The sequence below is a fragment of the Tachypleus tridentatus genome, chromosome 13 (assembly GCF_004210375.1).
Source record: "Tachypleus tridentatus isolate NWPU-2018 chromosome 13, ASM421037v1, whole genome shotgun sequence".
Taxonomy (NCBI): Eukaryota; Metazoa; Arthropoda; class Merostomata; order Xiphosura; family Limulidae; genus Tachypleus; species Tachypleus tridentatus.
Genome location: NC_134837.1, coordinates 109,348,352 through 109,371,219, shown reverse-complemented (window position 1 = coordinate 109,371,219; position 22,868 = coordinate 109,348,352). Strand labels below are relative to the sequence as shown.

At 30.4% G+C, this 22,868-nt stretch overlaps 2 protein-coding genes across 5 annotated transcripts in view; one reads left to right on the top strand and one right to left on the bottom strand.

Moving 5' to 3' along the window:
* The window catches only part of LOC143240318 (uncharacterized), a 51,585-nt gene extending 39,479 nt beyond the window's left edge, over positions 1-12,106 (bottom strand). Inside the window, exons 1-5 of one of the 3 annotated variants that reach the window (XM_076482555.1) lie at positions 12,012-12,106; positions 8,142-8,205; positions 6,448-6,640; positions 3,048-3,258; positions 881-966 (exon numbers count right to left, since the gene is read on the bottom strand). In XM_076482555.1, coding sequence (XP_076338670.1) covers positions 881-966; positions 3,048-3,258; positions 6,448-6,640; positions 8,142-8,176 — 525 coding nt within the window. In that variant the 5' untranslated portion in view covers positions 8,177-8,205; positions 12,012-12,106. Of the gene's footprint in view, positions 1-880; positions 967-3,047; positions 3,259-6,422; positions 6,641-8,141; positions 8,206-12,011 lie in introns of those variants that run through there. The other 2 variants (XM_076482556.1, XM_076482557.1) reach the window with 2 other exon arrangements.
* A 3,187-nt stretch (positions 12,107-15,293) lies between these two features.
* LOC143240170 (protein yippee-like 1) overlaps positions 15,294-22,868 on the top strand; it is a 35,894-nt gene continuing 28,319 nt past the window's right edge. For both annotated transcript variants that reach the window (XM_076482178.1, XM_076482174.1), the window contains exon 1: positions 15,294-15,506. The gene's annotated coding sequence lies outside the window, so the exon portion shown is untranslated. The remainder of the gene's footprint in view (positions 15,507-22,868) is intronic.

The window sequence follows — 22,868 nt, the reverse complement described above, 5'->3', positions numbered from 1 at the left end:
TAATGCTCTCAACAATGGACTAAGTTTTTTCATCTTCCTTTTTAAAATGCAAACATCAATTAGCTTTCCTAACCTCATTAAGAAATACTGCATGAAATTGGCTCTTTTTATTGGTTATAAGCCTGGCATTCAATATAAAATTGTCAATTAGAAACACAGCTCCTACTCTGGAAGGTGGCAATGCTTATCTGAACTGGAAAAACTTTTACAACTGTTATCTTAAAGACAAGTTCTTGGAATGTCCTCCAATTACTTGTAAATAACCTGAATACACTGTTTATAACCATGAGAACTTTTTGTGAAAGTTATTGTTTTAGAGTTTCATTTAAAGTAAAGGAATTAAAAACTTAGATAATATAAAATGTTGAATAATGACACACATGATAGTGCTAATTTCATTAAAATACATTTACAGTAAAATGGTTTAATTGAATTTTGAATGTAACTCAGTAAAGCACTGTGAAATGCAGAGAAAGAGTTCAGTGTGCAGTAGTAAAAGTTTTAAATAGAATGACATTGAGTTAGTCTGCAAGTGATAGATTGTAGCTTATTTTAAATATTGTTACATTTCCTTTACTTGTACATAAATGATAGAAAGTTATTTTAAACACTATTAGTGCTCATTTCTTTTTATGTAAATATATCAATAATTCTAATCTTTCCAACATATACAGACTTGTATTATCACATGAAATAACTATCACACATAAAGATACAATCTATAAAGTTACTCTGAATTAATACATACTCTGTGTCAAAATTTGTACACATTTCAGTAATTAATACTTTCAAGGCTTGAATCAAATGTCACACCATCCCACATACACTGTATCTCACATGATTAGCTTTACTTCAGTAACAAGGACACAAGTTTACTCACATTTCTCAGTTTGTTTCTTCTAAGAATAGGCTTTCCTGAATTTCCAGCTTTTTCTCGTACTTGTGATTGACAATTGTTGAGTGTCCCTAATGAAAATACAACTTTTAATAAGATTTAGTTATAGTTAAGATGTTTTCTAGAAACTTAATAAAAATAACTAAATATTATAAAAAACTAACATAGTGAATTATATCTAAATACACTGTTAAATTCAGTTTATAATTTAAAGAGTATTGGGTTGACACCACTGAATAAAAAAATCCCTTCTTACCTGATAAGTTCTTTGTACTTCCACTATTATAATAAAATTATTTGATCCTTTCTAGCTTTTAACATACACATCTTAATCCTCTTACCTTTCACTGCACATACCATGAGGTTTTTAGTGAGGTACGTTCAAACTTAATTGTTTTCTGTTTATGTTATACCGATTAGTATAGCATAAAACTGTAGCTAATAATCCATAATTTAATAGCATATAATTTTATGCTCTTAATATTTTATAATATGATATAACAAAAAATCCTGAATTTCTCCTAGTGTGAGAAAGGTGACAAATTTTCTGTAGGCATCTCATCCTCTCTATTTCATTCACCACCCTTCAAATAAGTTTGGCATTCAGTGTTCAATTCTCACCATACAATAGAAGTTGCTCAGACAAACTACAATGTTTTATAGCTTTCAACTGTTTTGGTTAAAGAGTTGTCAAACAGAAAATCAGACCCTTCTTCTAACAACTAACTGTCAAATCCTCTCTTTCAGGATTTATTCAGTAGTTCTTTCTTATGTTTAATTCAATATTATCTATAACCAATAGAAAGCCACAGTTTTGATCTATGAAATGACATATTACATCATGTTGTGTTCTAAACAGCAAATCATCAATTTCTCTTTTAGTACTAGCTACATTACCATGGGAAAGATAATGATTAACTTGGATGAATCTGTAATAGCTCTTGTATGTTACTATTTCATGTTCTTTCATGGATTATGTAAATAAATAAAAATTATTTAGTGCATTACTACAATGAATATCAAAACAGTAGGGTTGAGTGTCCTAGACAGTTGACTTCAAAAAAAGTATACTTGGGTAAGTACACTATTTCTTGTTTTTCATGTTTATTCTTTATTTATCATCATAGAAGTTACTAAATGTCAAAACAGGATCTCTTTAGTTCCTGAAGATGACCTAAGAAGGATGAAATGCTGTTCTGTATGTACTTTATTTTAAGTAAAGTTTTAATACCCATACTAGTAGTCTTGAAGGATCTCTTCAGGTTAATTAAGATTTGACTGGGTAAAACAAATAAATATATAGTAAAAATTATCCACTAGGCATGCATACCAATACATGGCTTGCTGTAGCTCATGTTATATTATTAAATTACACCTTCCCCAAATGATTTATAACTTACGATGACATGAACAGTAGTTAGACATGATTCAAAAGGCAATCAAACAATAAAATTTAATTACAATTACATGTATACAAGTTAAAAGCTACTTAGGATAAACAAATGTTACAACTGAAGCATTTTATATTTTGTATTTTATTTTCTCTGTCCTATCATTATACAAGGTTGGTCAATTTGATTGGCCCCATAACCACCAAAAAATAAACATCTAAATAAATAAAACACTGAAATGTACTTAGGAGGACTTACAGACTGCACAAAGGAAATTTGAGATTTTTGAGATGAGTATTTTTAATTTTAACATGAAAATCACTTTGCACACAAACTATTCAAAACAAATATTCATTATACTGACAGACAAGCCATTGTTTAGTTTATTAAAATACTTCAATAAAGAATATGATTTTTTGTGTGTACAAGACTGATACTGTGAATATTTTGTGAAAGATATACAAACTATATTAAATGTTAACAGTATCAAAGTCTATAAAGACTTTGAATGAGTAGAAAGAAGTTAGGTGGTTAGTAAAATTGACTAAGCCTTTATTGAAAGAATTAAAGAATGGTAAAAAACTAAAACAGAAAACTTTTAGGCACCAATGGAGTCAATACCATGACACATCCAGACTGTATTGAAGGCACATATAGTGGCCTAACAAATTATAAGGACAGGTTTCTAATATTTTGGCCAGTGAGGTTAGACTATACTGATTCCTATACTTCAAGTTGTTAAAGGCAAAAGCTTCACTTGCCAGTATCACATGATAAAAGTTCTTCTTCCAACATCTGCTTGCAATAATTCCCAGCATGGGTGTCTTTATTCTTTTTCATAACATACTGACCACATGCTATGCAAGGCTCAGTACGACTTCCACAGTAAGTTTCATGTTCTCTGACATCATCTAGAGAACCTTCTAATTCACAATACTTGCATGCGGTGTTTCTTTTAGTACAGCTTTTTTTCTGCAAAAGAAATGTCAAATATATATTTTACATTGAGGGTTCTTATTAACAGAAATTTCTTTATTTAGCAATAAATCAGCATTATAAATCAACAGGTCTCTGACATGATAAAATTAAAGACTACTTTAAAATGTTTAATTTTACATTATGACCAAAGTGTAGAAAAATCCCAGTGTAAAAAAATACGTATTAGTTTAAACATGACAAAAACTGTTTAATTGCTTTTAAACAAGAAAAACTTATGGCATTATCAAAGCTTAAACAGTTAACAGGATAATTTTCTATTTCCTCTGCCAGCTTTACTTAAAAGCCCTTTCTCTAACAGCTTATAACAAAAAGTAATGAAAAAACATGAAATATAAGTTACAGCTTTTAATGTTTAAGTATTTTTAAATCAAGGAAACTTAAAAAAACAATTCTAGCATGAAATTAACAGAAAGATGCATTATTTATTTTTTTTAAACATTTGAACTGGAAAACATTATAAAACTACTTAACAGCTAAACGTTAAACCATAGAAATGTAGTAAGTCAAATGACCTTACAATAAAAGAAACTTAACCTTCTTTCTGTACATGATCATTTGATATGTTTTACGTCTATGTTTACCATATACAAATATGTATGCACAACTAAACATTACCCCCAACTTTTATGCAATACATCATTTCTCAAAACCTTCTTTTCTTCTTCAACAAAAGGTTGAAAACAGTTAGCAGTCTGATCACCAAACAAAATATGACACATAATAATAATAACAATAAATACATATTCTAAAAAGATGGCAAAATGAATCAATTGCACCATTAGAAAATTCATTTGCTCTTTTCTATTTTACTTTCTATTTTCAACTTTTATTGAATACTAATTATATAAGTATTAATTGTGATAAAAAATAGCCTATCAATTTCATGACTGTAACAAAAACCTATAGACAGGAAATTAAATTTCACTTATAATTGAAGCTTTCATATGTTAACTCATGAAACTTTGTTGCAAAGAATAGTACTTGAATTATTACAAGAACAGCATTGTGGCTAATGTATTAGCACTTGCTAACGGTTATATAATGTTAGTCAAAGTTATAACGACTTATAATTTAGACAAAAATTAATTTTACTTAATATATTATAGACATGCTGCTCTCAATAAAGGACTAAGCTGTATCTTAGACAAATGTATGTATTTAAGAAATGTTACTTTTAATCTTAACATGAAAATCACTTTGCACAGACTATTCAAAACAAATGTTCCATATATTCACGGACAAGTCATTGTTTAGTTTACTAAAAGTACTTCAATAAAGAATACGATTTTCTGCATGTGCAAGACTTTTGATTAAAAATATTAATAAATGATTAGTAAATTACTGAAAAACTTAACCAAGTTTACCATTAGCATAACAATTAATTAATCATAACTAAGGCAGAATAAATAAACCTTTCTCTAACAGCTTATAACAAAAACAAATAACAGAACATGAAATATTACACATTACAGAATTTAATGTTTTGACTGTTTTTTAACCAAAGCAACTTAAAGGGCAATGACTAAATATTAAGATGGCACAACTGTTTTGATTAAAGAACTGTCAAATTGATAGACATTCTATTTTGAACTAAAATTATTCAAATAAGCATATGTACATACATATTTTACCTGTGATGTTAAAAACATCATAATTTCAATAGTAGTTCCATTTGCTGCAATAATAAAGTTTACTCTTGTTTTAAACAATAACTCAATAAAAATATATAATTTTATTATTAACAAAATAATTCACAGAAACTATTATAATGTTTAGTATTAAATGTATTCATTAATAAAGCTTCACTATGTACTACAGGAATGAACACAAATAAAATATTACCTTCTACTGTAGTGAGTGAAAAGCTTATCCATTGCAAGTGTACTTTAAATACACATGACACTAAACATTGTTTTCATTTCATGATGAAAAATGAAGAATTAAATTTCTAACAAGCAATATTATATGCATGGCAGTACTTCAAGTAGGGATCCACAAGGATTTCCAATAATTCATGAGCCAAAAACCACCCTATTAAGTTACTAAACAAAAAAACTGATCACTCAAAGTATTGGTTATGATATATTATGCACATATATACTAATATGTTCATATGTTTACTGATGTTTCCAGTACAACAATTAAAAAATTTCTAATACAGCAACATTATTTTGTCTACTACCTACCTACCTGATCACATCAACAAGACAGCCTAGACAGCTTGGAGTATCACAACAAGATTTCTCCAGCTTACTTGACTGGTCTGCAGGTATTTGCTTTATATTCCAATTAAAATCCATAAAGATATATATGTATATATACTATATACATGGTGGTACATGTGTGCATGTCTGTATTGACATACACATATCAATGGACAAACACAATAATTTGTAAAGGTAAAATATGTTTTGTTTTATAAAACTACAAAATAAATGTAAATAAGAAAAAAATAGTATTAAAAGCTATGAATTTTAAAATGAAGTAAGGATCCTGCTACAAAGAGTTATGAAGGAAGAATTAAAACCAATATCACAAACTTATAAGATCAAATTCCTACTTTGGCAGCCTTATATGCTTACCTGTATGTAAAGTAACAATTGAATTTCATAAATTTCTGACCATGGTTTTAGTTCTTGTAAAAATTATGGCTATACTGAAAGTTCATACATGAACATGAATAAGAAAAAATAAATCAAATAAAATTTTTAATATGAAGATGGGACCATAGGTTATTCATAGCATTGCTATAAGGAGTATCCAAAAAAACAAATAACCACTGCAATAAGTGCACAAACAAGTAAAGTAATACTAGTTGGATAGATTTTTAAATGATTTTCATTCTCTACTTTGGTTTGCAATATTAACTTCTTCATTTACCTAAATGGATGAGAACTGCAGTTTTTATTTTGTTCTGGCTACTTCTTACAGCAATTCTACGAATACTTACCGATTCCTACTTTCTGTTAAAAGTTTAATATTCTCCTATTTATACATACATATATATATATTATTTATTTAACAATGTACATCCTCTCCACGTATACATACACAAACAAACTAGTACTATAGATCGATATTCACTGTACTTCACTGCCAGGAAAAGATGTATGTTTTGAATTTTAATTGGTGACTACCTTATAGATAAGCTTGAGGACAAACCTCATGGTCTTCTAGCTTCCCCTTCTCCATTCTTTCTCCACATTTTGAACACATGACTGTTTTGTGTACCTCATTACAATGACTTTCCAACTCATTCCGTGGGACTGGTTCATGACATTTGCTACATAACACAATGTTTCTGTGACAGTGAGCACTGTGGAGAACATAATTGCTGATCCCTATGTCCCGTTTGCTGACAGAAACATTCAATAACAGAAAAGATTATACTGTATATATTATTTCTAACAAATTGAAACTTAATTTTTAAATTAGAAACATATTACTAACAGCTCTCCAAGAGAAAAATAACAAAAAAATTACAATAGAATTTATTATTTTATGAAAAGCTACACTCCAAAGAATTATAGTAACAATCACAGGGTGAAAAACAGTGCAAGCAGCTTTGATTTTTAAATGCAAAACTAAATATTCTATATGGTGTTTTTTTTACTTTTTATAACACTGAATATATGAATACCAGCATTACTTCCCACGTGAAGTGGAAGAAATCCTTCTATTTTAACACTAAGAGAGATACACTTAATTTATTAAATATAAATGATACCTGAATTTATGTTATTTTTGGTTGCTTTAGTACATAAGCAGCAAATTATCTCTAAGGTGAATAAAAATCACAAGCGTAATTCTTCAGGGCCACATGCTCATTTTAATAATTTTATTTCTGAAGCATTCAGTTACATTAATGAAAGCTCTTTGGAACAATACTGACACGACCAAAGACCTATTCCTCATTACTTAAAGAAATAACATGTTCTAAAAGTTTTGAAATGTAATGAATTTGATAGTTGCTTCACTGATTGTGACTTCAATGAAACATTGAACAAAACATTCACCTCTAATGTTTTAAACATCAATGTACTGAAGTTTTAATAACAACAGTGTTACAACATATAGTACATAAACTTTAATACATTAGAAAGTTCCTACACTAGCATTAGATGGGTGTTTAATTAAACCTCCATGAGAATAAAGTTTTTTTCATTTTAAGGATGTCATCCTTAACAATATGTAATCTACATATTTATTTATACAGATTACACTACTAGGTGTTAATTTGTTCATGTAAAAGAACATACTAATGAAAAATGTTAGAACTCATCAGTGCTGTACAGCATGTCTCTATAAAATTAAAAGTTACTATCACAACCAATAACTGTCAGATATTTGGCTGGAAGTGCACAGCAGTTAAAAATTTATTAACCTCAAAATTGTTACACTGGAATTATGTCTAAATTAGCAGAACAAGGCAGTACTGCTTCTCCTTAAATTGTAGTATTCCAGTTTTAAATATTACTAAATGATGAAAACATAACTTAAATCTAAAAATGAAAATTAAATGTATTAATGCACACTAAAAATCTGTTATTTTTCACATGTTGCCTCATATTTATTATATAATATTAAAAAAACAACTGTCCCAAGTATAATCAGTATTACATAATAAGCACAAACAAACTGCACCTTCTGATTTAAGTATTTACTTTGTAATACAGAATATGAGTTTCAAACTTGATATTTTTTCAACTGAAAATCTTCCATTTATTTTAACATTCTTATAACAACTGCACTTTATAAGCTAGTCAGTAAAGTAATATACTTAATAAACACACATCTTTATGTACTTAAACTATAATAAGGTATTGTACAATTTTCATAACTACTAAATTTCTCACCAGTTAGAACAATATTTTGTATCTTCATCAGCCATCTTGGGAATTACAACTGAAACCACAAATTCTGAAATAAAAACAGTAAAATTTGTTAATTGAGTAGAAACTATTTGTTGCTGGTTCCTTCAAAAAGATAGCTATAATTATATCAAAAACTACCTTTATTTTATACTAAATTGGTTAAGCAGTTATATGGAAGTTTGAGCAATACTTGGCAATACACTTTAACTCACAGGATGAGAATTCTCCTTGCTTGCAAAAGGACCTGTGTTAAGTCCTTTTTGTAAAGAATAGAAAAAAAATTGAATAAGCATACTGTTATAGCTTTCCTTTGCCTAATATAATAGTTGAAGCTAGAAACATCATGTAGTCACAATTAAACTCTTTCAAAACATTTACAAAAAAACAGGAAAAAAAATCAAGCAGAACATATGTATATACTTTTATGGTTATTTATCAATTATTATTGATATTTATATGTACAAACAAACAAACAGTATTAGTGTTGAAAATCCACACTACATCTAATCAAACTTGTCACAAGTTTTCATCTCCCCAAAATATAGTCAGAATATAACAAAAAGATACAGTGTTTCAAACATATATGTATGTATAAATTAAGGAAAACATTGGACATACTGATCCATCTTCTTTCACTAAATAAAGCTTTAAAAATATAATATAAAACATTCAAAGCCAGTCCCTGTGGGTCCAACATTTGTCAAGCCTTCTCTTAAACTCTTTTTAACTGCATCCACCACATTTGAAGGCAATCCATTCTAAAAGACCAGTAACCCTGTTGGAAATTAAAGCTGTCTTAGCTGAAGATGGTTTATAGCCTGCTAAAATATATATTTGTGTCCCCATTATTAAGTATGAAAAATCATAATGCATCAACATTACTAGTTTCTTAAATAACCTTACAAACCTCTGTCAGATCCCCTCTTAACTATTCACTTATCAAGAGAAAACAGTTTCAGAGATTTTAACCAATTCTCATATATCAACTTTTCCATCCCAAGTATCAACACACTTGCCTTACTCTCAACTCCTTCCAACAACTTCATGTGTTACAAAAGAAGATACTCAATACAGAACACAGTACCAAACATGTGGCCTAAACAGTGATCTATAAAGTGAAATTATCACCTTTTTAGATTTATATTCAATATTCCTGAAGATACAGTCTAAAATCCTATTTGCCCTTCTACAAGGAACAATACACTGCTTGGATGGCCTAATAGATTGATCAACTGGAACACAAGGATCCTTTTTTCTATAACACTGTTAAGGCTATTCCCATCAAAATTATACTCATAATGCAAATTATGATGTCCCACATGTATTAACTGAAGCTTACAAATATCTTTTGAAACTATTTTCAAGCACATTTTTCTTTTGATTTGATAAATGCTTAAAAAGAAGGTGCACTTTTCACAAAATTGGCAGTGGCCTAAAAGGATGGTTGGTGTCACCTCTTAGTTACTATTTTATTACAATAATAAAAATAAAACAATATATTGAAACATTATGATAATTTGTGTATTCTACCTACTCTTTCTCCCTAAGATATATATATATCTATATATATGTGTGCCTGTTGTTACATTGTAGCATTAATAGATTAATTTAGTGCAATATATCTTTTTTTTAAGCATAAAATCAATTGCATAATTTAGTTTTTCTAAAGTAAAGCCTCAAGGGAAAAGCTTGGTGATTAGCTACATAAATTATCCAATAGGAAAGAATAAATTAATTGGTTCCACATAAGATAATGAATTTCATTATAATTTAATGTCACACAAGTGATTAACTCATCAAAATTAAAATTTAAATTAATTAAATGTTGCCATTGTGATTTATTATTCACATGAATTGTTTAGTATAATTACTCACAAAATAATCAACTAATTAAAATTAGTATTTCTGATTATTACAATTCTCATATGAATATAATTGATTTAATGAGCAATGCAATTAATCAATTATCAAATTCCATTAATCATCCAGATGTACCAAACAGAACCTCTCATCTGGGGCTCCTCAAATCATCAGTTATGCTTTAACTAATCAGTTATGATTTACACTACCATAGTGGTCAAGTCAGGTAATGTTTTATTTTTTATTTACTGTTTTGAATCTCCATAAATAACATGAGAAAGTTTATGCAACATAACACACTTTTAACTAAAACATGAGTTTGTGACAGTTTGGATGATATACACTAAGGGTACCACACTGACTTTATTTGGTGAAGTTCAATGTTAGAAGGCAAATCTCCAAAGAAACACATCAATGACTGAGGTTCAAAACAAGGACTAGGTTTGTAGGCTACACAAGTAATGCTATTTTATTATCTTTACTCCTTTCATTAATATTAATTATACCAGTTACTATATCGAATATAATTACTTTTTTTAAGTTAAATTTGTTGTTCATTATTTAATCTAAATATCTTAAGCTGACCAAATGTCATATATTATTAGGTTTATGGTTAAAAATATGATTAATGAAAAGAGTACCCAACTCACAAAATAATACATTCTGATTTTTACAGGTAGCTATATATAAAAATTGTGTGTGTGTGTGTGTGTGTGTTTTCTTCTAGCAAAGCCACATGAGGCTATCTGCTGTGTCCATTGAGGGGAACTGCACCTCTGATTTTAACATTGTAAACCTGTAGATTTACTGCTGTACCAGCAGGGGACTAAACTGATATGTAATTGAACACACTGACAGCTAGGTTGATTTTTAATTTTCCCCTAAATACATAGCTCACTCTGATCAAAAGCTGTCATTTAGTGAAATTATGTTTATCATGGAAATATATTAGACTGACTACTCTAAATGCAAGATCCATCACTGTCAAAATGTAAAATTTTAACAGCCATTGCAAATATGTAAACAAATTAAATGCTTAACTTTCACATTACAGCAACAAACTCCAAATAATTTCCCATTTATTATAATTTCTGCAATATTTTAAGTGTTTGTAAGAAAAGAAAAGATTATACATTTAGAACCTTGTTAAATATACTACACACACACATATATATATATATATATATAAATCACTGACATCTGTACTGACAAATGTTATACTTCATCTAATATATAAGAAAATGTATACTAAATATATTAGAAAGGAAATTATTCACAATACGTTTTCGTCACCAGTGTATATTATAAGACGGTAGTAACACTGACACTTGTAACATTAATAGCAGGTTAACTGACGATAGAGAGGCGGCCTGATGAAGATCGATTCATTTGGCATTATCTCCTCTTAAGTTACTGCCTCAAGGCTTATTTTTACACCACTTTTCTTAAAATTATACATTGTATTCTTAAAAAACTCTACAAACTAACGATGAAACCCCTCACATCGCTTATAATTACACTATTAACAGTTTTTGAGATCAAATTCTCAGCCTATAAATGTTAAAAATCATGTCAAGTTGACAACTAATCGCCGCTAAGCATTTAGAAATTACATGTACTTTGAACACTCGTGACTCGTCTGCTTGCTAAATCTGCCTTAACAGTAACATAGACATGTGTAAAACTGAGAGCACGAAACTATATTTCTAAGTAAAACAGATGATTCAAGGTAAACAGGCTTGGAATAACGTGTTTTGAACACAGTTATAAAACATACGTTTCTCATTCATTCAATTTCAGTTTTATGGATAATTACCATCACCGCATCAATAAAATATATTTTAAAAGGTATATAATGATTAACTGTGACAAAACCATTTGAATAAACACAAAAATACGTTTACTCTAATATATCTTACTGTTTATTTGGTTAAATCTAAAGACTAACACAACTGTCTTTTTAAAAATACTGACAGAGAACAATAAACTTACATTATAGGTTATTATTCACCCATACTCACAGTAATACTAGAACCAAAACACTAAAGATTTAAGTATAGATGGCGCATCGATGTGAGTTGAATCTAGTTTTATTGTTTAAAATCAAACAAATACAGGTATATTTGCGAATAAATATTATTTATTTCATTTCACTGACGTTATTTATTTAATAATATCAATATTACAAAAGAATATTTTACTTGCAGGGAGACTAACTGAAAGAAATAATTTAACCTTTATAAAAGCCAATGTGTATATGACGTCACGTCACACCTGATATCTCAAAATAGGAGTCATAAAAGCCAAAATACATTTGTCTTGATAGAATTGGTTTGGTTTGTTTTGAATTTCGCACAAAACTACTCGAGGGCTATCTGTGCTAGCCGTCCCTAATTTAGTAGTGCAAGACTAGATGGAAGGCAGCCAATCATCACCACCCACCGCTAACTCTTGAGCTACTCTTTTACCAACAAATAGTGGGATTGACTGTCACTTTATAATGTTCCCACGACTGAAAGGGCGAGCATGTTTGGTGCGACGGGGATTCGAACCTGCAACCCTCAGATTACGAGTTGAACGCCTTAACACACCTGGCCATGTCCGGCCAGAAAGAAAATAAAGTAGGATGAAAGTTTTATTCAATGTGGTTTTACATGGACAGGTAATCAAGATGGACGTATCAGATTGCGTGTTGAATATAGAACAGTGTCGAGTAACAGTAGTTTGCATCTGGCAAAGTTAAAACGACATCTAGAAACCAAACATTCTAAATTAAAAAATCCAACTTCCCAGTATTTCAAAAGAAAGTGTTTGTAATTAAATGCAAGGAAAGTTACATTTCGTTCGTTTGTATGTCAGGACAAAAAAGGCGCTCTTTTTGCTTCATATGGTGTTAATTACCCCACTGCAAAAACAGATGACGCTTATACAATTGTAAATGATTTGATAAAAACCATGCGCAAAAGATTTGGTGGAGTGCACGACTGACAAGAAATTTCATTAAAATATTAACTCTGTGTTCATTTATAACAACTTGGTTTCTCGAAGAATCAAAGATATGTTAACAAATTGTTTAACGGAGTTAATAAGGCGAGTAAAATCGAGTCCAACTTTTTCACTTCAGATGGATGAATCAACAGACATCGCAGATTATGCAATGTTGCTTGTGTTTGTTCGCTATGTCCTGGCATGGCCAAGCGCGTAAGGCGTGCGACTCGTAATCCGAGGGTCGCGGGTTCGCGCCCGCGTCACGCTAAACATGTTCGCCCTCCCAGCCGTGGGGGCGTTATAATGGTACGGTCAATCCCCCTATTCGTTGGTAAAAGAGTAGCCCAAGAGTTGGCGGTGGGTGGTGATGACTAGCTGCCTTCCCTCTAGTCTTACACTGCTAAATTAGGGACGGCTAGCACAGATAGCCCTCGAGTAGCTTTGTGCGAAATTCCAAAACAAACAAACAATTGTTCGCTATATTCACGAAGCTTGTTTTGAAAAAGACATGCTAATTGGCAAACCTTTGTCTATTCAAACAACAGTCCAAGAAATATTTAAACTGATCGATTTATTTATGGAAGAACGTAAGATCCATTGGCAGCTTTACTCAAGTATTTGCCCTGATTGGGCTGCAGCTGTGTTTGGAAATTTGTCAGGCTCAGTGGCACGCATAAAAAAGAAAAATCCGAACATCGAGAGTATCCACTGTTGTCTTCATCATCAAGCACTTGCAATGAAACAAATGCCAAAAGACGTAAAAGAGGTATTGGGTGATGTCATAAAAATAGTCAGTTTTATAAAATCAAGACCACTCAATGCGAGGATCTTCAGTTTACTCTGTGAGGATATGAGAAATTTGCATAAAAATTTGCTGCTTTATGGTGAAGTCTGATGGCTTTCTCGGGGAAAAGTACTTGCCCGGTTTTACGAACTGCATGATAAGATGGATTTCTCTTTATCTGAATGCCATTTTGAACTTGCACACAAGTTAAAGGACAAATGCTGAATACAGAAAGTGGCTTACCTTTCGGACGTATTTGTCTATCTAAATGAAATTAATGTTACAATGCAGGGTACGTGCTTCAAAGCTCAGAGTCAAATGGTGAATGTATACATACGGAAGAACTTGATTGCTTCGAAAATTTCCTCTTTTTTTTTTTTTTAAACTTATGAATGAAATTTCCTAAAGTGAAGATGCAAAAGTTTCAGTCTTGCAGCACACATATTTGTGCACAACTACTGGGTAGTACTTCCCTCTTCATTTAGAAAAAAAAATACTGTGGATTAAAATTCCCTTTATTAACTCTGCAAATACCAACGATTTGCCTTTGAAAGAGAAGGAACAACTTATAGAAATTTCAACTAAAAACAAAATTTCAGCAGGAAGAAATTAAACAATTTTGGATTTAAATGACCATGGAATACCTTGAAATAAGTAACAAAGCTTTGAAAATTTTGATGCATTTTCCAGCAACATATCTTTGTGAGCAAACTGTTTCACTGTATATATAGTTACAAGACCAAATTTAGAAACAGGTTAAATACTGAAGATGATTTGCACTTACAGGTAACAACCATAACTCCAAATATTGAACTATTTTGTGAACAAAAGCAAGTCCATCCGAGTCGCTAAAAATAAATAATTAGTGTATTTTTACCGATATAAATTTTGCAAGCAGAAAATTTTGAACAAGCAAGTAGAAGTAAAAATTTTTTTCTTTAAATATTTATATTTTTAATAAATTTATATTCTAAAAACTGGAAGTAAACTTTTTCTAGCGCTGGTAACAGAATATTTCTACTTTTAGTGTATTTCTTTTTATTAAGGGTCCGGAATGTTTTTTCTTTCTGATGTGAAGCTCTGTAGATCTAAAAAGTTTGGGAATCCTCGAGTTAGATTAATTAAAAAATAGTTAGCATTACTAACCTTATCTATATGTTACTATTTTAGCACAGGCACACACAAAAACTTCTTTTTTTGGGATATGGATAATTAATTTTTGCAATATTTAGATACAACAAATACACAAGTAGTGCAGCTTCTATAACCTGAGAAGAGACTAAATGTACTTCATAATAACTATGGAAATTTACTTAATCATGAGGAAAGCACTGTTGCTTTGTGAAAATATTGGGATTATTTTATGAGTTGGATAAATAAAGACAGGTGGATTTTAATTATAATAAAAGCAAAATGCTGCATATTAGGTATCATAATTTTAATGGTAATAACTAACAGCATTATGGGAAAAAATATCTTAGTATTCTAGTTGACCAATTTCTTAAGTCATCTAAGTCCAATTTGCTTAGATGAAAGGGCCGACAAATACTTGTGGACATCACAATCCAACAAGCTTTGTATGAGAAATGCATGACCAGTATACTACTGTGCTCCCTGTTCTGTAGTTGCTTAGCGGTAACCCTGCTACCATTCATGTAGTGAACGAGTCTTCCACCAATGTCTAGTTGTTATTAAACAGAGCCTGGGTCCAACAGGTAAGGAAGAAGGTAAAACTGCGAATGCAGTTTTATATACAAGCAGCTGAAATCAGGATAGTTACTTAACATCACATATCCAGGCTATTTTTCCTCTTAGTCTAAATCTCAGTTACTTAGTTATATTTAGATTTACTCTATAATTATACCACAAACATTCTTGGATAGTTTTATCTTCACAAAATTAGGAATTAGTTTTCAATGAAATATTTCTAGGTGTTACTGCAAAGTTGAGCCCTTTGTTGAGTAGATGTATCTCTTCATTGCTTAATTGTCAGTAGAATCTGTTAATTACTAAGTTGGCTGATGGTTCATCATATTGGGATCTTTTTTGTTGTTGGCACTTTAATTTATCTAGTTTTTTGTTGTGAATGATCTTCTTTTCCTTGTTATTCTTACTACTGACTTGTTTGATGTTACATTGTACGAGTCCATAATGTCTGGTTGAATCCAGCAGGCCAATTCATGGTCTCGATTCATTTTTTGTTTCTGCAAGTCACTTAGTTCTTTATACTTTGAGTTTAACATGGCGTTTAGTAGTAGTTTCCTGAAAATTATGGAAAAAACTATCCTACACAAACCTCTTAATTATAAAATGCAACTATTTGATACTTGAACAAAAATCAGTTGACTTGAGAATACTTTCTACCTGAACAAAATCATTCCTACAGAAAAAAACAGTTTCAATAGTACAAAGGTAATTATTAAAAAAAAAGTAAATTATTATGTGAAAAAGTTTAAATATTGTGTCTTAGGCCAACAGAAAACATTACATTGTATTTTTAGTACTGTTTTAAAATAAATATTAATCACCAATACCACTAATTTTAAAAAAAGGACAAACTGTGACTATATTTTACAAATGAAAATTAGTAAATATGACTCATAGAATTCAGTAAACTAATATTCAGACTATATCAATAATAGATTTAGCAGATAAAGTATCTGTGTTTTTCAGGTAAACTAAATACCACTCTTGGCTCAAATTAGTTATTGAAAAACTTGTCAACAGCTGATTACACTGTGTAACACAAATTTTGTTCCTGGATAGTATGTGTTATTTATTAATTGCTAATGTTGTAAAAGTACAGAAAATAGCCATTATTCCCTTTAAACTTTGCTTTTGTGACCTGGATAAAGAAATTTAGAAATTAACCTATTTTCTATGTAAAAATGGGCAAATTTGCACATTTTCATTTACATAAGGTCTGCATAAGACAACATATGAATTGAGATTTACATGTATTTATACTAAAATTATACAAAGATGTTTAGAAGTGAGTAGTTTTTTGAGATTTGCGACTGTAATATAAATCACTTTCACATATCAGCCCCCAAATATAGTCTCCCATCATGTTTTCATTAATACACTCTGAGGTCACAAAAGCAAAGTTTGAAGAGAAAAATAGGTCTTTTCCATTTACTTTAGGCATAAGCAATTGGAAAATGACACTTTCTGCCCAGGAACAAGAAAAAGTAAAACTTATGTTACATAGTGTTATGCATTATGATGATGTCAAAAATTATCAGTCTAATTATTATCACGAATGTTTTTTTAATAAAGGTATTCCTATTTTAACCACATTTACCACAAGCCTATTCAGCTGGTATATTATGCATAAAATAATTAAATCATATCAACATGTTATCTGCTTTAGTAGTATTCATGGATGTTATTAGTAGGGCACAGTTTTTAATCTGTTCAAGAACAGGTTAATAACATTTTTCAACACAATATCCTTGGAATAGAAAATGTACAAATCAAGGTCTTTTTCAAATACTTATTACATATTAATAGAAATTTAAAACCTTTAGCTTGAAGTCATAACATCTAATGTTACAATAATTAATTTGATAGCTTCATCACAGCCTCAATTCCTGCTGCTACGAGTGTCTGGTCAAAAATCTCAAATTACCCATCAGATGATGATGGTCTCTGATAACAGTTATGTCTGTTTGGATGAAAACGTGTTATTATCCACAAAATTTAAGAAAATTGAAGTCTTACAAGATATGGTGATAATTATTGGAAAATCATGAAAATTTTGGCAGAATGAAAAAAAATTACAGGTTTAAGGAATTAGAAGTAATTCTTTTTCAGATATTCATTCAACGTTACATGAGTTGTTTGCTCCTGATTTTGAATTGATGGACAATTCTTGTCTAACCATTTATGGAATGTGACTGACATCCTTTTAATGTAGGTGCCAGAGTTCCAAAACTCTCTATTTTATTTCATTTTTATAAGAGGATGCAAACAGTGGAACTCCAGTTCCACACTGTGACAGGCCAATTTATTTGTTTAAGTCTTTAAATACAGTGTTTCTCATGTATTAGTTGAGCTCTCATATATTAAGATACTGATGTGATTCAAAAATCTTTTGAAATCTAGCAACTTTTTAATTACTTTACATATGAAATCAAATTTTTAAATATTATTTACCTGTTTAAGGATTTATTGTCACTACTTAATTATACAAGTTAAAGTAATTTCTTTGCAACACAAAGTTTAATTATTTTATTTATCAATTGCAGAAGTTTTTAGTTTATTTTTTGTATTAAAAATTTTAACATTCTAAAAACAAATCCCTGTAAGATGTTCAATGAATTTTTAACTATGTAATGTGACTAGTGCTTTAAATTAAAATATTAATAAGTGGACCATTTCTATCCATCACAGTTCCAAAATTAATTTTTACTATATATTATATTGTAAATATCTTCTCTAAATGTTTCCAACATAATACTCTAGTAACAGAAAATCCATAAATCAAAAGACTCCTATAAATCTTAATCACATATCAAGTAAAATTTGAAAACCTGTGTAATGAAACTAATTACAGAATAAAAATATATTTACTGCTTCAGAGTTCTATCCAGAGTTTATGAGAAAAGCTAGCAAAGACTTAATGCACTCTTCTATAAGCTAAAATGCCAGATCAACTTATGGTTCTATCACCATTCACAATTATAAAGGTCACTGGACAATGATAACAACAGAAACTCAAGAGTATATAGGAATATTCTGAAATTACATTTAACTTAAATGTTGGTTGTGGTCAAAGAATTAGACATAGGATATTCATTTTAATGAATATTCTCTATATCTTATGATCTTGATTCTAAACAATCATTTCTGTACTGCCATACTATATGCTTGCTGATAGATAAAATCAGAAAAAAACATATCTGGTATCATATTTTTTTGCATTATTTCATTATGAAAATATCATATTTAGATACTTCTTTAAAACCTTATATAAAAAGAAACACTACCTTAAATGGTAGAATGAAAAAAATGCAAATAAATTATTTATCCAGAGTACATAAACATGAAGACATATTCAGTAGTGAAATATTCCAGTAAACACTTCCTTTATATTTAATCCACACTCAAGAGGCAGTTATTATATTTTTAAATACTGTCATTTTACTTTATCAATTACAAAATATTACTTTGTAATGTTATCATTTCTTAATTGATAACTCTTTCCAGATCTATCCTTCTAATGTTACATTATCATTTATAAAACAATCACATTATCAGAATAATCTGAAATTAACATTTTTTATTTAGATTTCTTTCTAACGTCAGAATATCCTTATCGTAATCTTTTTGGCTAACTTCATTTTGGCGAAATATTTAACTGGTGACATGGTCCTGTTGTAAACTCGTAGATCAAAAAAGGCAATTCCGTCAATAATTTCGCAGAAAATGAATACTAATTTAATATGCTAAAAGTTTGAAGCATACCTATGACCTCAATCCAAGTATTGCTTACAAAAAAAATTTAAAATGAGAAACTATCAATTCAATGTTTAATTTGAATGTGTCGACCCAAAGCGCTAGTATTAATTTTCATTTTTGATGTTGGTCATCACATTTACGCTTACAATCAGTGTCTATACGGCCCACTGTAGGTTGTTCAATAGTTTGATTAAGACTTTCAAGAAATGAACACAACAAATGCTTATTAAGATGGTCAGTTAGTGTCCGATCCTTGCTACTCGATTTTCCCTCATTTTTAACTACATTTACCACTTCTTTATTTTGCTCTCGATCAATTGCGTTCACGACCTTCCTTTCCATTTTACTTTCGGTTTGAGTTTGTAATAAACACCAGGAGATGCCATCATTTGTTTTTTTTTTGGTGTTTTTTTTAATTACTGTAATAATAACAATAAATAAATGAAGGAGCTATTGAAAGATTTGATTAATTATATTTGTCACATGACTTTAGCATTAGGCTTATTATGTTTCCAGATTTCTTTATTATTAGTTTAAAATGAAAGTTTTTACATCACTTGCTTAGAAATATTTAAAGTAAATTTCGTAGGAGTAAATTTAGTATTGGAATATATAAGAACAATAGAATCGTAACGTTTTAAGCGAGTACAGAAATATAAGCTAATATATGAATGCAACACAAAAACTGCGTGTGTTTTCTTATAACAAAGCCACATCTGGCTATCTACTGAGCCCACCGAGGGGAATTGTACCCCTGATTTTTAGCGTTGTAAATCTGTAGGCATATCGCTGTACTAACGGGGAGCCACAAAAACTGCATCCGATTATTCAAACTTGTATATAAGAAACATTTTTGCTCCAACCCAGTGGCTCAGCGGTATGTCTGTGGACTCACAACGCTAAAAACCGGGTTTTGATATCCGTGGTGGGCAGAGCACAGATAGCTCATTGTGTAGCTTTGCGCTTAATTCAAAAACAAACAAACGAAACACTTTTATAGGTTACCTGGTAAGTCAGTGTTAAGTCTACAAACTAACAATGCAAAAAATCTGGAGTTTAATTCTCTGATGTAGATAAAGTACAGATACAGAGTTACTTCTCAAATCTTCTTTCGTGCTTGTGCGGCCAAACGGCCATTTGTATCAGATAACAATAATATGATCGGCTCTGGTTTTCATAAAATACAACCAACGTTAAGGTTAAGTGAATACTGAAGGTTTGAATAATACAACTTTTGGAGAATAATTAGTTATATTCTGTAGTGATTACCAAAAAGAAACGAAAAAGACATACAAAGACTTTATGCGAACTTTAACAGAGACGCCAACCACTACGATTTGAGCGTAATCATTACGATTTTGGTGCATACATTACGACTATACGCTCATACAGACAAATATTACGACTTGTTGCAACTCTCAAATTATTTTACATGTAGATGTAATCATTTGAATTCTTCGGCGTTTTATATTGTACAGAATATATTTCATCAGGATAGAGTTGTTGTTGGTTGTTTATAGTTAACACAATGCTACACAAAACGATATTTGTTCTCTGCCCATCACAGGTATCGAAAGCCAGTCTATAGCATTGTAAGTCTAAAGACGTACTGCATAATCATATTACTTTAAGTTCTCAATATATTATTTTGTTCAATAATGTCAGAGACAGACCTCAGTCGAATGTTTTCGCGAATATTTTGAAGAAGGTTATCAAGATACAGCCACACAACAATATGGTTACTTACTCATCGATTTGAAACCGCTAACACTTGAACAGATTTATCAGAGGATCGGATTTTTTCCTGAAGATAAAGTTATATTGTGTTTATTAATGTAAGTTAAAACTGTTGTTAAATTGAATGTATACTTATTTATCATCACGACTGCTGCAGTGATAGAACTAAAAGAGTTTTATCGGAAGTGATGGACATATATGTAATTAAAGAACTTGTATTCAAATATTTAGTCACTGGATTTAAGTGTTTTTGTTTAAACCACAATTTTGAGTAAACATGTTTCAGATTCTGAGTGTCGTCAGTGTGGGTGACGAGGCAAATTGATCTTCTTCCGTGGAAATTATCTAACTTAATATCGATTATCTCTACCTGTGGAGTGTAGCTAAATTGTTAAGAGAGAACATTACAACGGTTTGTTTAAAGGAGAGAAAGAAAACCGAGATACTGAAAAGTCTCTTGAAAATTCTTACAATTTGGAATTATTTGTATGCACAAGATTACTCACCTTCCAAAATTGACTCAATCTCGCCTATTTCTTATTAACAATTATTATTACTATATGTGAAAAACGATGTTATATTTAAATGGATGTATAAATAACTGTATTTTTATGTTGTATTCACAATCTTTTTTTTCATTTATTCCACATGACACTTAGAATTAAACAACATCAAGAGTCGTTCCGTGCATTATCTAATTTGTTTATATTTTCTCATGGCAAAGCTGCATCGGCTATCCACTGTGTCCACCTAGGGGAATCGAACCCCTGATTTTTGTGTTGTAAATCCCCACAGAGTCGAAAACTTTGTAAATTTCAAAGAGATGCTGGAACAAAGTTTACTAATCGTCAAGCAAATACATAGTAGTGACGTGAAACGTGAATTTAGGAAAGGCTACATGCCTGAATGGAGAGAAGGAATACTTAAGATTTACTAGAAAATAGAGAGAGATCCACCAGTGTATAAATTACAAGATTATTTTACAAAACAATTAAATGGAACATTTTATGTATCTGAACTACAAAGAGTTATAGTCTCCCGACAACGTCTGTGCTGTAGAAGAAATATCAACTGAACGAGGTACATGAGAGTTGTCCGCGGTAGCAGTTTCTAAGTTAGCAGTGTAAGACTAGAGGGAAGGCAGCTAGTCATCACCATTTACCGCCATCTCTTGAGCTACTCTTTTTACAAACGAACAGTGGAATTGACCGTCACATTATAATGCCACCACTGCTGAAAGAGCGAGCATGTTTGGTGTAACGGGGATTCGAACCTCAGATTATGAGTCGAGTGCCTTAACCTTCTGACTATGCCTGGCCTAAACCTGATAATCAACCAACATTTGCTTATATTTCGTTCACCCGAAAAACAAATTGTGAGCATAAGTGATGGGACTTCTATAACACTCGATCCTGTTCTATCAGTTATATTTGGATTAAAAATAACCACACGATAAAAGAGTCCACTACAGTTCCATACACTAGTAATATCCATCGAATATTTTATTTGCTCTATGTTTACTCTTAAATTTTGGAACCCAGTATTGTTGGAGATACTTATGTGCTGCCGATATGAATAGTGTAAGTTTAAAAAATCATTACGTGGTAAAAAACATTTTCGTCACTTGCATAGCTAAATTCTGGAAAATACGTAATTAAAACCAAAACAACTATAATGAAGTTTAAAATCACCAGCCTATGCAATTAAAGAGTCAAAAAGTAAATTTAAATATGAATGGTATGGAAACGATGAAGATGTTTCCACTTAATTAGTGTTTTATACCGACTTTATTGATTATAGTCATATTGAGACATGTTGATCAATTTATTGCGTCCCACGTCTTGAAAATATGACGTCATGGCTGCCAAATATGACAA